Here is a 19,962-nt window from a genome sequence, read left to right as displayed (position 1 = left end):
CACAGTCTAGTATGTCTCATCCCCTACTAGACTGAAGCTCCTTGAGGACAGGGATGGTCATACTCACCTCGGTGTTGCCTGAACCTCCAGGCCAGGAACTTAGCTAGCTAGATACAGAAAGGGTCACCCAGGCACTGAGTTCAAGGCTTAGAACATATGAGTGATTCTTAACATTAGGGAATGCTCCACTAAGGTAAATTATCTCCAAAAAGTGTCCAATACATATTTTTAGAACTACATATAATTACTTTAAATATGTACCAGTAGTATAATTTATGGATATCTTCTTATATACTACTAGCACAGGTAATTCAGCATTCATTCATTCTGCATTGTTCTGTTTTAGAAATGGTGTTTAACTTTGCATTTTGAACATATATAATTGGGCTACCAAATAGGCCACCATTTTATATTATAAAATGTAACTATATAATGTAATTGCTTACTTGAACATTTACATATAACAATATATCACAATAACTAAATAGGTTACTAATTTTTTCAAAATTTTTATTATTTCCAGAATTTTAACAAAAAATAAGTTTGGGTAGCCCTTTGATAGTTAAAACCATGGTAGTTAAAAATGTTTCCCAAATCCCATTCTTCTTCTTGACCTTGAAAGAATTCTCCTTCCCTACCTCGAAAGAATATTTGCAAGTAGACTCAAATTACTGTGGGATTCCCCTTATCTTTAACTGGAGTGTGTGTGTGTGTATTTTATTTTGTTGAGGCGGGGTCTCCCGGCATCTCTGCTGCCTGCAACCTCCACCTCCCATGCTCAAGTGATTCTCCCACCTTAGCTCCCGAGTAGCTCAGACTACAGGCATGCACACCACACCACCACACCCAGCTAATTTTTTGTATTTTTGGTAGAGATGGGGTTTCGCCATGTTGCCCAGGCTGGTCTCAAACTCCTGAGCTCAAGCAGTCCGCCCACCTTGGCCTTTCAAAGTGCTGAGGTTGCAGGCATGAGCCACCATGCACAGCCTTGTATATTTGTTTTTGACTATATTAGTTGAGAAGTGATTTTTGGTATGGAACCTGTTGGGCAAACTCACAGGAAAATCACCTTGGTCATACTTTGATGAGGTGATGTCTGTGACTCTAGAAACCTGTCCTTCCTACATCCTGTTTACTTATTCATAGGTATTAATTCATTGAGAAGTAGAATGAGATTAACCTGCAAGTGGTCTGTTATCAAGTATAAAAAATTCCTCAGTAGGAATACCTTCAATTGATCGATAGTGAAATTTTCTTATAATGCAGACTTTAGCATTTTTGTGCTTTATGACTGTCAGGTTATAAGAGCGCACTAAGTATTTTTTGAGTGAAAAGTCATTTGCCCAGGCGTGGTGGCTCACTCCTGTAATCCCAGCACTTTGGGAGGCCAAGGCGGGCGGATCACCTGAGGTCAGGAGTTCGAGACAAGCTTGGCCAACATGGTGAAACCCTGTCTCTACTAAAAATACAAAAATTAGCTGGGCATGGTGGCAGGCACCTGTAATCCCAGCTACTCAGGAGGCTGAGGCAAGAGGATTGCTTGAACCTGGGAGGCGGAGGTTGCAGTGAGCTGAGATCGTGCCATTGCACTCCAGCCTGGGAGACAAGAGCTAGACTTTGTCTCAAAAAAAAAAAAAAAAAAAAAAAAGGCATTTAACTCCTGGTTAATTCAGTTAATTCTTTGTTAAGTACTCTGACAGGGAAACCATAATAAACAGCTTTAGTATTTGCCTTTTTGCAGGTATGTTCAAAAATAATATGTCCCAACAGTACTCTTCTTGACTAAGGTGTTGGTATCACTATTTTAAAAAAGAACATCAGCTTTATCTCAGATTAGAAAAATATTTTAGGTTAATATTAAAATTCTTAAATATATTTTAGGCAAGTTAGGGCAGTAAACAAAATTATCACTTTAAAATTTTGTGTTATGATTTTTGTATATTTTAAAACTTTTTATTGATGTTTAATAAACACACCAAGAAGGACAGCTTACTGGATTTCCACCAGTTGGATACAGTGTGTCACCAGCATCCAAAATGAAAGTACTACCAGCATCCCAGAAATCTTCCACATACCCCTTTCCAATCACTGTTCACCCTCCAAGGGTAATCTCTATCTTGACTATAGATTGGTTCTGCTTGTTTTTGAACATGATGTAAATGGTATCAGTCAGTACTTACTTCATATATATATAATTTATTTTACTCAACAGTCTGTGGGATTAATCCATATTATTCATGTAGTTATACTCAGTTCTCATTGTTTTATAGTGTTCCATTTGTGAATATACTATAGTTCATTCCACTGTTGGTGAAAATTTGTATACTTCTAATTTGGGGCTATCAAGAATACTGCTCTGTAAATTAGACGATATAGTAAGTGGTATGTAAACAGATTTACCTGATGCTTTATGTTCTAAAGAACACCAGTCTTGTAAGTATCACCTTGGAAAGCAGTCCCTGATTTTGAACTGGTCTTCCATCATTGAGCTCTTTAGGAATATTTTTAGAACCAGCACCATGTGCATTGATAGCAAGTCTCCATCCTCTACAGTTAGCTCTTCTAGTTATAACATTGAAATAGCTAGTAATTACAGAACAATTTCTGTTGGCAGGCATTGTACCATGAACTTTTTTACACTATTTCACCTTAATTCTCACAGTCCTGGGACATACAGGTAGTATCTTCATCGTCAGTTTACGATGATGAGGAGACTGAAACTGTGTGGTTAGGCACCTAACAGAAGGACACAGAGCTGGAATTCACCTGAGTCCAGAGCTTGAGCTATGAGCTGTCATGCTTTACGACTGCCTTGATGTTTTATTGGCTAGAGTCATTAGGTGTGCCTGCCATTTTATGATTTGGACTGGTGAGCAGGTTGTTAATATTGGTTAGTTAAAAAGGAAAAAGAAATAAAAAAAATACTATTACAGAGGATTCCTGCAGCTGGTTTTCTTACATTGTTTGAGTATCAACCAAAGTCCTTAAAAGGAATGGCAGCATCATTAGCAGATGCACAGAGGCCCTACCCACAAGCTTTGAGGGGGACAAGGCTTCCTTGTGTACTTTCAAAGTATTTTCTTACTGGTTTTACTTGTTTTATTGGCATATTTTGAGTGTGTTGTATTTTGCTGCTGTGGAACACAATAATTTCACAGACACTGGGGAGCAGGTTTGGAAGTTTTGAACAAGTCACCTAAAGTTGACTTCAAGCAGATCAGAGCCAAACCATGGCACAGTGTTACCCAGAGAGCCTGCTGGGAACTGCTTGTATACAGAGCTTTCACTCCAGCTGGGGGGTGTTGGAAGTTTTTGTTTGGGGGTTTTTGTTTTTGATTTTGTGTGTGTATGTTTCTTTTGGTTTTTGATTTGTAGTTGTTTGTCTTAACCATGTGCTGTCATGTTTTGCTTCTTAACTTTATCAAACAAAACCAGCCTTTGGGAGAATGTTGGTCAGGGCTATAGCTTAGCTCAGCATGGGTGCAGACAGATTTTCTTACTTTTTTTTCATATCACTTCTCAGTATCATACCTAAGTGAAGCTGCAAGGCATCTAAGGAACTCAAACTATTTCAGTTGATCTGCGAGACCGCCAGTTCAAGCTATTATAGCAACACCTTGAGAGTAAATGGGCATGTGTGCGTGTATAATTTTTCAAAGAATGTTTAAAATATTGTGTGGCCTTGGACAAGTTACTAAGCCTCCCTTGTAAGAGCAAGATCACAAATACACTACCCATATTCTCAAGATTAAATAAATAATCTGGCCAGTCTCAGTGGCTCACACTTGTAATCCCAGCACTTTGGGAGGCCGAGGCCTGAGGTCAGGAGTTCAAGACCAGCCTGGCCGACATGGTGAAACCTCATCTCTACTAAAAATACAAAAAAATAGCCAGGCATGGTGGCAGATGCCTGTGAATCCCAGCTACTCAGGAGGCTGAGGCAGGAGAATCGCATGAACTCAGGAGGCAGAGGTTGCAGTGAGCCGAGATCGTGCCACTGCACTCCAGCCTGGGCAACAAGAGCGAAACTCTGTCTCAAACAAACAGATAAATAAATAAATAATCCATGTCCATTGCTCATGGTAAGCACACACACTGTGTTAGCTAATTTAGAAGTAGGAAGTAGTAACAACAAAGCTTTCCTTGAAAATCCAGAAGGGACCTGGCAATCTTAGAGTACAGAAAAGTTTTCAGTTAAACATCCTTAAAAATATATAGTTATTTGTACTTAATTTTAAGGTAACCAGTAACAGAATTGTGCAGAATTACGAGCTTTGGAATGACAGATCTCACTTTGAATCCTGGCCCCACTGCTTTACCATCCTTGGGAAACATCTTTAGCTTTTCTTTTCTTTTTTTTTTTTTTGAGACAAAGTCTCGCACTGTCATCCAGGCTGGAGTGCTGTGGTGCAATCTCTGCTCACTGCAACCTCCACCTCCCTGGTTCAAGCAGTTCTCTTGCCTCACCCTCCCGAGTAGCTGAGATTACAGGCGTGCACCACTGTGCCGGGCTAATTTTTTTTGTATTTTTAGTAGAGACAGAGTTTTGCCGTGTTGGCCAGGCTGGTCCTGAACTCCTGACCTCAAGTGATCCACCCTCCTGGGCTTCCAAAAGTGCTGGGATTACAGGTGTGAGCCACTGTGCCCGGCCTTCTTTCTCTACTTTTCTGAAAAGTGTAGTACTCTTTCTACTCAGTAGCTACTTTCTAGGGTTCTTATGAGTTTTGAATGAGTGTTAGCTATTCTTATTATTCAGATAATAAGAATACCAAGATACTTGGTATCAAAATATCAAGCACATCTTTTTGATGTTTTATAGATGTATTATAGATATATGAATTTTAAAGTATTAATCTGTGAACAGCATCTTAAACATGTTTAACCTGTTTTGGATTCTTCACTTATCCCACAACATGAATTTTAAATTAGAAGTCCTAGGTTTGATTAATGACATGAAATTGCTTGTACTACTGTGTGTTTTTTTTAAGTGATTTTGTATTTGCTTCCAAAATTCCTTTCAAAGGTGGTGTCTCAATTCCTCTTTAGTCATTATACCAGTTTTTTTTTTTTTTTTTTTTTTGCATTGCTATGCTGTTCGGTTTAGATATTATCTGGAAGAGTAATCTGTTTCACAATTATAGCTATGTACAGTTAAAATGTTCACAACGTGTGAACTTTAGGAGTTTTTTTGTTTGTGTTCTGTTTTGGCCCTCAGTCTTCCCAGTGATAAAAAGCAAACTGCAAATCTGAATTTAATAGGAATTTAATGTAAAATGTAAATTGTTTCTACTGAAAATTATATCTTAGCTGCTTCATGTCTAACAATAATTCTTACCCCTCATTGGTTCTCACCCACACATCTCTATCGTGGTACTGTCTTTGCACAATTTGGCACTTTGAAACCAATAACTTAACATCTACCTCTCTTTCTCTGCCTTAATTTTTTTCTCAGACTTGCATTTTAGCAATACCTTTTGTATTATGTTTTTAGTGCTTGCTCTGGGAATTACACTATACATCTTAACTTTTCATAGTTTACTTAGAGTTAATCATTGTACTTCATATAAAATGTAGAAACTTTGCCAGCAGGAATGTCCATTTACCGCCACTACCTTGGTCCATTATGCTGAAGTTGTCATGTATCTTACATTCACATATGCCATTAACCCCACAAAATTAGATTATGATTTTTGTCTTAAATACCATTTTAAAGAAAGTAAGGAAACTCTTCCATATTTAACTTCGTACAGTGCTCCATTCTTATTGAAGAACTTATTTCCATTTGGTTTCCCATCAGATGAAGAATTTTTTTTAGCATTTCTTGTGGTGCACATCAGTTGGTGGTGAATTCTATTAGTTGTATATTATCTAAAAATGAGTTGAACTTAACTTTGTTGATAGGAATTTCAGGTTAACAGAGTTGTAATTTTTTTTTCCCAGCACCTTAAAGATGTTCTTTTACTGTCTTCTGCCCTGTTATGTTTAATGAGAAGTCACTGGTCATACAGCTGTTACTTTGTATGCAGTGTGTCATTTTTCTCTGGCAGTTTCCATGATTTTCTTTATTTGATTTTTCAACAGTTTAAGTAGGATGTGCTTGGGTGTGGTTTTCTTAATGTCAGTTGTGTTTAGGATTTGCTGATTCAAAAGGTTGAATCTATAAACATATCCTTTATAAAATTTAGAAAACCTTAGATCATTATTTCTTCAGATATATTTTTCTGTTCTGTTTTCCCTCTCTTCTGAGATTCCAGTTGCATGTGTGTTAAGACTTCTGATGGTGTCCTTCAGGCCAAGTCCCAGAAACTCTCGTTGTCACCTTCTCTTCCCCTTGCTCTTCCTCCTCTCCCCATTCCTGACCTTCCCCATTTCAAATTGGATCATTTTTATTCACTCACCTTCAGGTACCCTAACTCCTTTTCTGTCATCCCTATCTACTGATCACTTCATCCAATGGAGATTTTATTTCATATACTGTATTTTTTGGTAATAGAATTTGTTTGGCTTTTTTTTTTTTTTTGTATTCTATTTCTCTGCTAATATTTCCTGTCATCCATTATGAATAAATTTTCTTTTATGCCCTTGAATATAATCGCTTCTTTTAAATCATTGCTAATTTCAACATCTGAGTCATTTGTAGAATCAGTCTCCTTTAAATTTTTTCTCCTCTTGAGAATGGGTCACATTTTTATGTTTTTTTTTGTAAATCAAGAAGTGTTAGATTATATCCTAGACATTGTGGCTGATGGGTAGGTAGCAGAACTTCTTTCCACTGTGAGCAGCAGTTCAAATCTCTGTTCAATTATTTTAGCCTTAGCTAGGCAGCTTGGAGTCTGCACTGTGTGTGCATGCTTCTAGGATCAGCAGAGATTTATTTAGAATATATACTCAGAATTTGAAGCACTCCTTCCCTGGCTGTCTTCATTCTGGGATTTCTCCCTTCCCTTTTTTCCAGTTACCTTTATGCTAGCCGTGGTTGCTCCAAACTCATTTCTCTGGTTATTCAAGCCAATAACACTGGCGCCTGCCTTCTCACTAATGGCCATTAGAAAGTGGGGACCCACCCAATGCCATTCTCTTCCTTCTCATGACAGCTCCCTCCAGGATCTGGCTGCCTGTGGTTGCTCTCCCATGCTGTCACAGTTGTTTCTTATATCCAGAGTATATAGTTCCTGTCTGCCAGAGGGTTGGTCAAATAAGAGCTACTCACATGTAGCAGAAACAGAAAAAGGTGTCAGCATTTTAAGGTAACATTTACTGAGGCTCATGCCTGTAATCTCAGCAACTCAGGAGACTGAGATGGGAGGATCACATGAGTCCAGGAGGCCGAGGCTGCAGTGAGCCATGATCGAGCCACTGCACTCCAGCCTGGGTGACAGACCACAACCCCAATTCAAAAAATAGAAAAAAATAAAAGTACCATCTTAGCGGATATCAGGGTTTTTTAAAAATAATTTTGAGATCAATATAGCACAATAACCAAACAAAGGCTTTATTTACTGCAGTTAGAGAAACAATAAGAGAGAAATGTGATTTCAATATATCCATGAAACTGAATTTCCAGTCTACCACTGGTGACTAAAGGCCATAATCTCCAGCATTACTGCTTATGAGAAAAGAGAAAAAGAGCAGAGGCATAAGCAGTAATGCTGTGATCATGGCCTTTAGCCACTAGGTCAGCTACTTCCAGGTATACCATCCCTAGCTTCATCTCAAGGCTCAGGCTTGTTTTCTGCAAAGATGGTAGGGTTTGGTTTGGTTTGGTTTGGTTTGGTTTGTTTTTAAAAGGTCAATTCCATTCTTTTGTAGTGAGGCAGCTTTGGCTAATTATAAGAGATCATGTTTCAAAACTGGTATTCCCGTGAACTTGCCAAAACAAGCCAGTTCCCGCTTGGCTTTTTTTCCTTCAAATTTATTGCTGCTCTTTCTCTGGGTGTTTTCCAGATTAACTTAAATAATTGCAAACCCAGACTGATTTTATGTCCAAAGCAAATTTTATGATCAGGATCGTAAAACAGATCCTTTGTTTTACGTGATTCCTTTGTTTAAGTATCAAAATCCAGTCTTTTTACATAAGTTTTTCTTCCCATATTTATTAAAGCAAAAAGTATTTATTACATTTAAAGGAGAAATGTTTTGTATTTGCAAAGAAAAAAATTAGTAGTACAGTCAGTCTCAGGGAAAATAGTACAGAAATGAAGACAAAAACACAGTTCTTTCCTAGTGGTAAATAAGGCAGGTAAAAGTACAGAGCTAATTAACTTTCACTTAGAAGTTTACTAATTTTTCATTAATACATGTGTTATTTCTCCATTCTAACAATAGATAGGGTAGACTGTGATTTTTACTTATGAATGAGAAAACAGGTTCGAGTAGGCAGGATCTCCTCTGGGATTGCATAACTCACCAGAAAAGCAGCTTCGATATCTATCCGTTGCTGCTTCTGGGACAGCTTGAAGAACTCAAACACTCAGAATCAATTGGCCTTTTTCTACTTCTGAAAATTGTCTTTGTTGGAGCTGTACTTTTGTGTCTTACTTAGCTTCATATTGGAAATGAAGGACCACTTTCTTGCTCACCATCAAGTTGTATAGGGAGTGTTGCAGGCCAGAAGAACAAAATCAGACCACCTGTTTTTATGTCCTTTTACTGTGAATTGATCACTTCAATGATTTTATTTTAAAGTAAGAGAAGTAAAAAATAAAACTAACACTAAATAAAGCACTCCTTTCCCCTCTTCAGGATTCTCTTCCTTAGTGGTGCACGTGGATCAACAAAGTGTAATTATCGTTGTGCTAATGTTTGTTAAATGACAAGTCTCAGCTTTCATTGTTCCATCTATTTGCAAGTTTGAGACTTGGAAACCACCATTCTGGGAAAAAACATGAGGGCTCATTTGTTGCCAGTTCACATTAGGCAGCTAAGAGCTTTCAGATGGAATGTATTGCTACTAAAAATATTTATAGTTTGGGAAAATATGCTTCAATTTGACCTCCTTGATACTCTGCACATTCTAGTTTGTTACTCTGGATTCTTCAGCAGCTGTAAAGAGAAAAGTTCAGTACTGTCTCCTTGTGCCCTCTTACTCCATCTATGGACTAGTCTTCCCATTGTAAAAACAGATATTTTTTATGAGTTATTTATATTCTTGGTTCCTCTGAGCAGCAAATTATGGTTTCTCAGAAGCATTTTGACATGCTATTTTGGGTATGAGAATGAACTACTGAGATTGAAGGAACTTACTTCCCAGTTGTCATTATGTTCTTTGAGGAACAAGTCTGGGATGTTTAATTAAAGAAATATCGAAGTGTCTGTAATATGTAAGTGATACTTAGCTTACAAGAGAAATTAGATTCATGTCTGACAACTGTAGGGAGCTTACAAGCTAAATCCCACAACATGGCAATATGTGATTACGGGCTGAAATGAAACATTCAGACAGTAAATTCAGTGGGTCAGAGAATAGAGTAAGTGTGTGTGGGTAAGATATATCAGGGCAGATGGAGCCTGAGAGGGTCTTCTTGTGGCAAGGGATTTCACGGGACCCTTTCAGAGATTCTTGGGGAAAACAGTAAGTAGCCTTAAGATCAGAGTGGCCAATTTCACAAAACAGTCTGTGTGAAATAACATTGCCTGATGAGAACCCTTTGAAAACGGAGTTCCCTTTGCCTTAAAGAATATGTCCCACTTACCCTTCTCTCAGCTTGCCTGTATTTTAATTATTTGAAGGAGTAGGAGAAACACACTTGTTCTTCCCAATTTTTTTTTTTCTTGATTTTTACGGACTTTTTACCTGTTTAAAACTTTTAGGAACTCTGACTGAGGATGTGGTGTTTATTTTAAGAGTCAGGCGACAGAGAGCAGGGCACCGTAAAACCACCAACCGGGGATGTGCTTCTCTCTCAGGCCAGCTAGGCCTTCTTTGTTCTGATCTCTGACTGGTCTCCTGCTCCCAGTGACCATCTTGAAGAAAGCTGCCTGCAGGTCCTTTCCTGTTTGGCCAGTTGAGAGAACAGGGGCTAGGCATGGTGGCTTACATCTGTAATCCCAATACTTTGAGAGGCTGAGGTGGGAGGATCACTCCAGGAGTTCAAGACCAGCCTAGGCAACACAGTGAGATTTTTATGTATTATTTAATTGTTACAAAAAATAAAAAAGAATCCGCCAGGCCTAGTGATGCACCTGTAGTCCCAGCTACTCGGAGAGCTGAGGTGGGAGGATTACTTGAGTCCAGGAGTGATCGCGCCGCTGAACTCCAGTCTGAGCTACAGAGTTAGACCCTGTCTCAAAAAAAGAAAAAAGAAATTGGCCAGGCACAGTGGCTCACACCTATAATCCCAGCACTTTAGGAGGCCGCGGCAGGAGGATCACTTGAGCCCGGGAGTTTGAGACCAGCCTGGGCAGTAATAGCGAAACCCTATCTCTATAAAAATAAAACTGAATTTAAAAAGAACAGGAAGCTTGATAATGTGCTCTTTGTGACTAGTCAGTAGACCTGCTCCACTGATAGGGCTTTATTCATCCATTTACCTGTCATTTATTAATTCATATTATGCTTCAGGGTCAGTGCTAATTCTGAGCATTTGAAAATGGGCCTTCAGGTAACAAACTCTTGGCCTAATGGGAGCAAAAGTCAAACAAACAGATATTTACAATGCCTTTTGGCAAGAGTTAAGAGCAAGTTAGGCGCTAGTTTCTTTGGAAAAGAGTAAGGAGAGTAATGTAACTTAGCCTAAAGGGAGGAGGGAGCGTCAGGGAAGATTTTTCTGGAGGAACTGCTATTTGACACTTAAAATACAAGTAAGAGTTGGCCAGAGAAAGAAGAGAAAGGTGTTCCAGGCAAGAGACACAACATAAAGAGGCATGGGAGAGCATAATGAGTTCAGAGAACTTACCAGGACTTAAAGGAAGGAAGAAGGGCTATAGGAGGAAAAAGGGAAGTGAAGCGAGATTAATCACTTTACTTTTAAAAGCAATGGTAGTTCCCGCCACGTGTGCACATGCCCCAACTCTAAAAAAAGAAAATACGTATTTTTAACTCCATTAGCAGCCTTTTGAGGTATAAATTTACTGGTGTTTTACAATCTAGAAAGTTAAGATACAGCTTCCCACGTTTTCACTGGTAAATGTTCAGGACTGGGTGAAGCTATATTAGCTCATACCAAAGTATCAATTCCTGTTCCTTATAGTTGTAACGTCTTTACATTTGTCAAGTTCAAAGGCATTGTATATCAGTGACTGTTTTAGCAGGCATATTCTTGATCTGTTGGTTTGATTGATGACCAGTCTTAATAGTTGTATTGCTAACCCTTCATAGGTGATTCGATGAATTTATAAAAAGACATGGTTGCTCCTTTGTATCTCAAGCTCAACTTTGGATTTTAACTCATTTGAAATATTTGCACAGGCGTATAGTGTAAGCCTGTAATCCCAGCTACTCTGGAGCCCAGGAGTTCGGGACCAGCCTGAGCAACATAGTATCACTCCATCTCTTTTTTAAAAAATAAAAAATAGGCCGGGCGCAGTGGCTCAAGCCTGTAATCCCAGCACTTTGGGAGGCCGAGACGGGCGGATCACGAGGTCAGGAGATCGAGACCATCCTGGCTAACATGGTGAAACCCCGTCTCTACTAAAAAATACAAAAAACTAGCCGGGCGACATGGCGGGCGCCTGTAGTCCCAGCTGCTTGGGAGGCTGAGGCAGGAGAATGGCGTAAACCCAGGAGGCGGAGCTTGCAGTGAGCTGAGACCCGGCCACTGCACTCCAGCCTGGGCGGCAGAGCGAGACTCCGTCTCAAAAAAAAAAAATAAAAAATAAAAAATAAACAAATAAATAAATAAATAAATAAAGGTAGGAGACCAGGCGTGGTGGCTCATGTCTGTAATCCCAGCACTTTGGAAGGCCAAGGCGGGCGGATCACTTGAGGTCAGGAGTTCGAGACCAGCCTGGCCAACATGGTAAAATCCCATCTCTACTAAAAATATAAAAAATTAGCCAGGCATGGTGGCACATGCACCTGTAGTCCCAGCTACTTGGGAGACTGAGGCAGGAGAATTGCTTGAATCTGGCAGGTAGAGGATGCAGTGAGCTGAGATCGTGCCACTACACTTCAGCCCATTCAACAGAGCAAGACTCCACCCCAAAAACAAAAAAGAAAAAAAAGAAAAAGACTTATAGCTCTTTGTGGGAATGGTAGCCATTAGCTACACAGGATATTATCTGATGGGGAATTTCTAATAGTTCTTTGGATTTTTAAAAGTCTCTTGCATTTCAGAGCTCGTCACATAAGCTCTCTAATTTTCATTTAGATCTTCACAACAACCCTTCAAGATAGGTATTTAGGGAGGCACCCCATTTGTGGGTGAGGCTTGGAGGGACAGAGTTGTCCATGGTCATCTAACCTGTCTGTGGCAGAATTTAAACCTGATCTCCGTGTGACTCAAACTCCTTGAGTTTGATTGAGCCTTATTGTTTTCCCATTCAGCTGTTTTTTTTTAACCGCTAATGATCCCTGAATTTACTCAGCTTAGTTAAACATCTAATAGGTAATGATAATGCATGTATTTTATCCATATACAGTATTTGTTCATTTAGCAAATATTTAAGTGTCAGCTATGTGCCAGGCACTGTTTCATTCAAAGTATAACAAAAGGTGTTTAAGTCATAAAATATATAAGGAAAATTGAAATATAAAGGTGTTTGTTTTCACATAAGAAATGGACAGAAAGCATTGCTATGCTTTGGACGTGTAATGCTCGATACATGACCAAAAGTACACAAACATTATGTGCTTGGTGTGAGTCTGTAACTGTAACCTGCTGAGACACTGGGACTCTTCCTCCCTAACCACCCCCAGTGCCTGGGGCAGTGCCCTCTCCCGCTGAGTTCTGCAGCTAGAACGCACCATGCCAAACTCTTCTCTACTGCTCAGTCACAACACTCATGTCCTGTTTCAGTGTGTTTTGTTGTTGTTGTTATTGTGTGTATGTATGTATTCATTTATTTATTTTGGAGACAGGTCTCACTCTGTCACCCGACTGGAGTGCAGTGGTGCTATTTTGACTCACTGCAGCCTCCACCTCTCATACTCAAATGATCCTCCCACCTCAGCCTCCCAGAATGCTGGGATTACAGGCATAAGCCAACTTGCCTGACCCTGTTTCAAGGTTTTGAGTATTTCTTTTCTCTTAGACAAAGCACCTCAAAGACCTCGTCACGTGCCTCCTGCACAGAGCAAATTAGCAAAGTTAGCAAATACTTGCTGAATGAGCAGCCCTCAAGTAAATGCCATTAGAAATACCCACTGATGACAAGTAATGCTTAACAGCAGATGCTCTCACAGCCATGATCTCCCTTAATCCTCCCAGCAGCTGAGGGGAGCATTCTTCTGGTCAGAGGGGCAGGGCAGAGAGAGTGGCCCTCTCAGGACCCCTGTGCTCCTTCCCCAGACCTGGCCCCAAACTTCCCTGCACCACTCACCAGGAGTCACCTAGGCCTGGCACATGGGACCAGGTTCCCAACAGTGCTGGCACCCAATGAGCATCTTGCCTGTCTGTCAAGACTGCTGCACAGTTCTTGAATACTGTGAAAAGTTTTGTGGTTTTGCTGAGCCACGATCATCTAATTGGAGCAAGAAAGAAACCAAAACCGTATCTTGAGAATGGAGTGGGACTTTTGACTAAAAGCTTTTTATGTAAAATGCTTATGTGATTTTTTTTTTTTTTTTTTTTTTTTTTTTGAGGTGAAGTCTCATTCTATTGCCCAGGCTGGAGTGCAGTGGTGCAATCTCGGCTCACCACAACCTCCGCCTCCCAGGTTCAGGTGATTCTTCTGCCTCAGCCTCCCGAGTGGCTGGAATTACAGGCATGCGCCACCACACCCGGCTTATTTTTGCATTTTTAGTAGAGACGGTGTTTCACTATTTTGGCCAGGCTGGTCTTGAACTCCTGACCTCGTGATCTGCCCACCTCGGCCTCCCAAAGTTCTGGGATTACAGACGTGAGCCACCGCACCTGGCCCTGATGTGATCATTTCTTGAGGCAGACATTCCCTTTTGTTTTGGGGATGAAAAAAGTCTTAACATCTGTAGTGATGGTTTGCTGACTTGGGGCAGTTATGAAATGAATTTTGTCTCTTTTCCTGACTCAGAAGGTGACTGTGTAAGTTGAGTTGTGTGAGAAACAGCACACTCTTAGCCTCCAGCCAAGCAGGAATGTCTTTTTAAACAGCAAATTCCCAGATTAGAAAGTCTGGTGCACTGATGTCACTCTTTCCTGAGTAATTTCTGGGTGGTTGTTTACTGCACACTATCTACCAGGAGCCTAGAAACTTTGAATGAGTGTCATTATTAGAACTCTAGAGTTGTAGGAATGTAGGAAGAGCTGTTTGCCACAGTTAAGACAAGGGTTTCAAACTGCTGCCTGCTGAGCCCTGGGGCATCTGTGTGGAATGGGGAACTAGCAAAGTCTCGCTTTGGCTGCATTCTGAGGGGTTTATGTGATGGCAAACAGCCAAGATGAAGAAGCTGCCTAGCAGTCGCTGCAGCGGCTGCAGCATTATGTGGGACTTCAGATAGCTTCTGAGTAGTCAAGCAGTGGTAAGTAGCAGTGTTACCAACTATGGGGTTTCCAGCTTAAAGCAAGGAGTATTTTCAGAAGCACTTGTAAATACTGTCGCGTTTTTGCTTATTTTCCTGATCAGATAAAGCACCGGTTAAGCTGAACGATAGGAAGATTGTATTGGGCAATTTAGGGAGATTATTGGCCAGATTGCTAATTGATCACGTAAGTGCTGGTGTGATCACATTATGTGTGAAAAGAATCTGTCCTCAGACATGTATATGCTTGATAAAGTGCTGTGTGGGATTTCTCAGAGGAATTCTGTTCTGCTCAAGATCAACTTTGGCTTGCAAACATTTCGTCTTGGCCCGTCCTTCATTTTCTGCAACTTCTTTTTCTTACCAGCTGTCTTTTTCTTACCTATGACTGTGCTTTAAATGGACTTGCCCATTTGGACCAAGGCTATTCTAGAATCATTTCGTGAAGACTTAGAAACCTGATCCTTCTTTCCCCTGTGTATAGGATCCTTTCTTATTGTTATCATGTACTGTTAGCCAACTGGTGTTCCTTAGATAACTCAGGGTGGGGTCTCATGTGTGCTAACTCTGGGTTGTCAGCTCCCCTAAGACAATGTGTTGTCTCTCTAGCACAATCCTGGAGGAAGAGAAGGCTCAGCAAGAAGAACGCATGAGGATGGAGTCCAGAAGACAGGCCACAGTGTCCTGGGACTCCGGAGGGTCTGATGAAGCGCCACCCAAGGTAGCTACAGTCCCCACCCCAACTTTGGGGTTGCTTTTACTAACTTTTGAGATTTACAATTTGGCAGCTCTTTTCTATGAGGAGAAAATCAAATATCAGGTTATTCTAAGAGTAATAGTTATAACACCAACTAATCGTTTCCTTTTTGCTTGTCTTCTCGTATTACCCTTATGTGCACTCACTTTCCTCATTTGTATTTCAAGTAGGGATTCTTTGAAGCCATGAGCAGTTGGATTAGATGTCATCTTAAAATGCTTTTCCTATGCTGCCCTAACTTGGAGGAGGTTTTTCTTTTGTTGGTTGTCAGAGATCTCCCTAATGATCAAGTCTGGATTAAAATACCAAACTAGGTCACAGAAGCTTTGCATTTTGCTTTATTTAAAAATTAGTCGGTTTCCACCTAACCATATTCCTTTGTTTGGTTTTGTTGAGAACTCTGCACATTTTTTGCCTTTTTGTTTTCGTAGCTGGTGGCTGGGTTGTTTGTTGGGAAAGAGAGCACATTGCAGTTGCTTTTGTTTCCTTAATAAGATCTTCCAGCAGCATCCTTAGACCCTACTTGCCCACTTATGTTCATATCCTTTACTGGTGCCCTCTCCTGCCTCAGAGAGTTCAGCCTAGCCCTTTTACAGCTGCTGGGCCGTGCCATGGCTGGGGGTTTTAGACAGAGTGACACTTTCCCTAGATTAATAAGTCTTTATATACCATTGGCTTTTGATAGGATGCTATTTTCACACACTGGGTTACTTGCCATGAATACTCCAATTCTGTTCTTTTTCTCGAAAGTTAATAGATAATAGGATTTTTTGTAGTTAGTAGTTATTAACTACCACCATTTGATATTTGATTAGTTAAAAAATATATTAAGAAACTTTGATAATTCATTTCTTTATGAAAAGTATTCAGAAATTTGATAAGACAGAGTACTGTTTAAATATACCAATTTTTTTATCTTGAAGGCTGAAAATTTTTATTTTCTTGGTCGTCATTTTGAACTCTGTAACATTAAACATACATTGAAAGTGAAAATAAGTGATTAACACAATTATGCAGATGTTTAGAGACAGAGGGTGCCTCAGACCAGCCCCCTCTACAGAGAGAAGGACCGAGGCCCAGAGAAGAAGCACATGCCTGTCTGGGATGTTACATGAACGAGGAGTGGGAACACCTGATGTTCCTCTGTCGTTCCCAGCTTAACAACAACAGGAAATCCTTAGTTACCCACAGGAAAAAACAAACATGTACCCCACATCCCAGCATCTGAGGCCCTCCATGTTCTGTGTATAAGTTTGCCTATTTTTAAATTTGTTTACTACTGCAGAATAGTCCAGTACTGAGAGTCGGGGGAATCTTATCATTAACTTCTCAGGCCTTGAAGTCAAGTGGATTCATTCACATGGGGGTCTGCTGTTTACATTCTGACGACTGAGCAGGTCACCTACCTACTCCAAATCTCACATTCCTCATTTGCAAAATGACTATTTGTATTCCCTACCTCTTGGGTGGGGATATTAGAAGATAATTCACTGTCCAGCACTTTATTTAGTACACAAGTGCAAAGGAACATAAGTATTTGGTAATGAGCACCAAAGAATACAACACTTCCCTGAAACTCACAGGATTAAATCAATTCTTCAGCTACACATATGTCTATATCCCAATCTGTTGGATTTTTAATGAGCTTAATATGACTGATTTTCTAAATTAGGTTCATGGGCAGCGGTGATGAGGCTTCTCAGCTTCTTTTTTGGTTTCAGAGTACAAAGACTAGTTTGGCTTAAATATTTAAATATCCTTAACACTTTTTTTTTTTTAGGTATTTTCAAAATACATATTTTGAGATTTTTTTCTATAAGCAAATTGTTGCACTCTACACAAAGGTTTATTTGTTTAACAGATAAGGAAACTATAGCCCACTGTGTTTTTGTTAATTAAAGTTTTATTGAAACACAGTTTTATTGGAACACACCCATTTATTTGTGTATTATACACAGCTGCTTTCACCCTACACAGGTGTAAATGAGCAGTTGTGACAGAGACAGTATGGCCTCCACAATTTAAAATATTTACTCTTTGAACTTTAAAGAAAATATTTGGCAACCCCCAGATTAAAGGTTTTAATGGTGCCCGGGCATAGTGGCTCACCCCTGTAATCCCAGCACTTTGGGAGGCCGAGGCAGGCGGATCACCTGAGGTCAAGAATTTAAGACCAGCCTGGCCAACATTGTGAAACCCCATCTCTATTAATACCCAAAAATCAGCCAGCCGTGGTGGCGGGCACCTGTAATCCCAGCTACTCAGGAGACTGAGGCAAGATAATTGCTTGAAACCGGGAGACAAAAGTTGCAGTGAGCCAAGATCACGCCATTGCACTCCAGTTTGGCCCATAAAGTCAGACTCTGTCTCAAAAAAAAAAAAAAAAAGTTTTACTGGCTAGATAATCATCTAAAATAGCATAGATATACAGATGGTTGATGATTATTAACAAATACTAGTATGTTAATTGTTGAACTTTCATGCCAGTCAGAATCAAGTCCTATATGCAGTTTTTACCTTCTCAGTGTTCATCTTTAGAATCAAATTCTGCTTTTATGGTCACAGTATTTGGCACATCTGAAATGAGTTTGAGATTTCCAATTTGGTAGGCCACTATTTCCTCACTTCCTGTACTTTGTAAAGTGAGAATTCATTAGATTCTGGTGAGTTTTCATAATTCTGCTTGTGATATATTAGAGTAAGTAAGTCTTAGATTTATTTTATTTTTATTTTTTATTTTTTATTTTTTTGGAGACAGAGCCTTGCTCTATTGCCCAGGCTAGAGTTCAGGGGTGCGATCTCGGCTCATTGCAACCTGTGCCTCCTGGATTCAAGCAATTCTCCTGCCTCAGGCTCCTGAGTAGCTGGAATTACAGGCACCTGCCACCATGCTTGCCTAATTTTTGTATTTTTAGTGCAGTCAGGGTTTCACCATGTTAGCCAGGCTGGTCTCAAACTCCTGACCTCAGGTGATCCGCCCACCTCAGCCTCCCAAAGTGCTGGGGTTTCAGGTGTGAGCCACCACGCCCAGCTGTCTTACTTAGATTTTTTTTTTTATTTCTACTTTCCTTTCTTTTTTTAAAATAAGATGGGGTCTCACTATGTTGCCCAAGCTCTCTTGAGCTGCTGGGCTTAAACAATCCCCTTGCCTCAGCCTCCAGAGCCACTTAGATTTCTGAAATTTAGATAGGATCTCAGGCTTCTGTAGATAAATTTTGTGTTATTAATACTAATATAGAAAAATTTTAATGTAGCTTAATTAGTTTTATAAGTGAAAACTTGTATAAGATTTATAGGTGAAAAGTCTTTCTCTTTCCCAATCAGGATTCAAAATTAAGTTTACTTACAGGCCGGGTGTGGTGACTCACACCTATAATTGCAGTGCTTTGGGAGACTGAGGTAGGAGGATCAATTGAGCCCAGGAATTTGAGACCAGCCTGGGCAACAGGATGAGACTCTATCTTTACAAAAATATTTAAAAATTAGCCAAATTTAGTGGCATGCACCTGTGATCCTAGCTACTCAGTGGGCTGAGGCAGGAGGATCACTTGAGCCCAGGAGGTCTAAGCTGCATGGAGAGCCATGTTTGCACCTCTGCATTCCAGCCTGGGCAACAGAGCAAGGCCTTGTCTCAAAAAAAAAAATTAAAAATTTTTCAATTTTTTTTAAAGCTTACTTATACTTGGTTAATACTAAGAGTATTATAACCACAAAGCCAATTATTAAGAATATGTATGGATCCCTTCACTGTGCTTAATACCAATTTTTTCATATAATAATCATCTTTAGAGAACTTTCCCTGAGACAAATCCTGCATGGGAGTACCCCATTAAATGCTCATTTTCATCTGTGCCTGTTGCTTTCCTGCAGATTCTCACTGGATCAATGGAGAGCCTTAGGATGAAGGTATCTTAGAACAGCCATTCTCAAAGTGTAGTTCTTGGACCTCTGTAGGTCCCCATGACCATTTCAAAGGTCCGTGACATCAGAACTCATCTGATAATGTTTTGTTATTTGCCTGAGGCGGGTGGATCGCTTGAGGCCAGGAGTTCGAGACCAGCCTGGCCAACATGGCGACACCCCGTTTCAACTAAAAATACAAAAATTAGCCAAGCATGGTGGTGCCCGCACTTGTAGTCCCGGATACCCAGGAGGCTGAGGCACAAAAATCACTTGAACCCGGGAGGCAGAGGTTGCACTGAGCTGAGATCGCGCCATTGCACTCCAGCCTGGGAGACAGAGCGAGACTGTCTCAAAAAAAAAAAAAAAAAAGATGTTATTTGCCTTTTCCAGTAATAGAACTGCTGACACCTTAGCACAAATCAGGACAGTGGCATGAAGTTGTACTAGACATCACTCTGTTCTTCACCCCTGTGCTCACACAAAAAGAAAAAAATGCCATTTTACAGAAGAATGGCCTTGATCAATCTGTGAAAAATATCTGACGTGAAGACCCGGGAAGGGCATGTTAGCCCTGCTGCTGCACACCTAGACACGATGTCTTGTCTTGAGAAAAACACTATACAGTTGAGTTGCAAGCTGGACTAAACACTTTTTTTCATGGAAGACCAGCTTTACTTGAAAGAACAGCTGGCAGACATACTGTTCA

At 40.1% G+C, this 19,962-nt stretch overlaps 1 protein-coding gene across 41 annotated transcripts in view; it reads left to right on the top strand.

Moving 5' to 3' along the window:
* Positions 1-19,962, top strand: part of PTK2 (protein tyrosine kinase 2) — a 366,245-nt gene that overhangs the window by 290,847 nt on the left and 55,436 nt on the right. For 37 of the 41 annotated variants that reach the window (XM_033203331.1, XM_033203330.1, XM_033203297.1 and 34 more), the window contains one exon: positions 15,206-15,317. In XM_033203331.1, the coding sequence (XP_033059222.1) occupies positions 15,206-15,317 (112 nt within the window). Of the gene's footprint in view, positions 1-14,184; positions 14,597-15,205; positions 15,318-19,962 lie in introns of those variants that run through there. The other 4 variants (XM_033203335.1, XM_033203334.1, XM_033203333.1 and 1 more) reach the window with 1 other exon arrangement.

Source organism: Trachypithecus francoisi, unplaced genomic scaffold (assembly GCF_009764315.1).
Source record: "Trachypithecus francoisi isolate TF-2019V2 unplaced genomic scaffold, Tfra_2.0 Lachesis_group7, whole genome shotgun sequence".
Lineage (NCBI taxonomy): Eukaryota > Metazoa > Chordata > Mammalia > Primates > Cercopithecidae > Trachypithecus > Trachypithecus francoisi.
The sequence above is the reverse complement of the archived record's forward strand: the minus strand, read 5'-3'. Positions and strand labels throughout refer to the sequence as shown.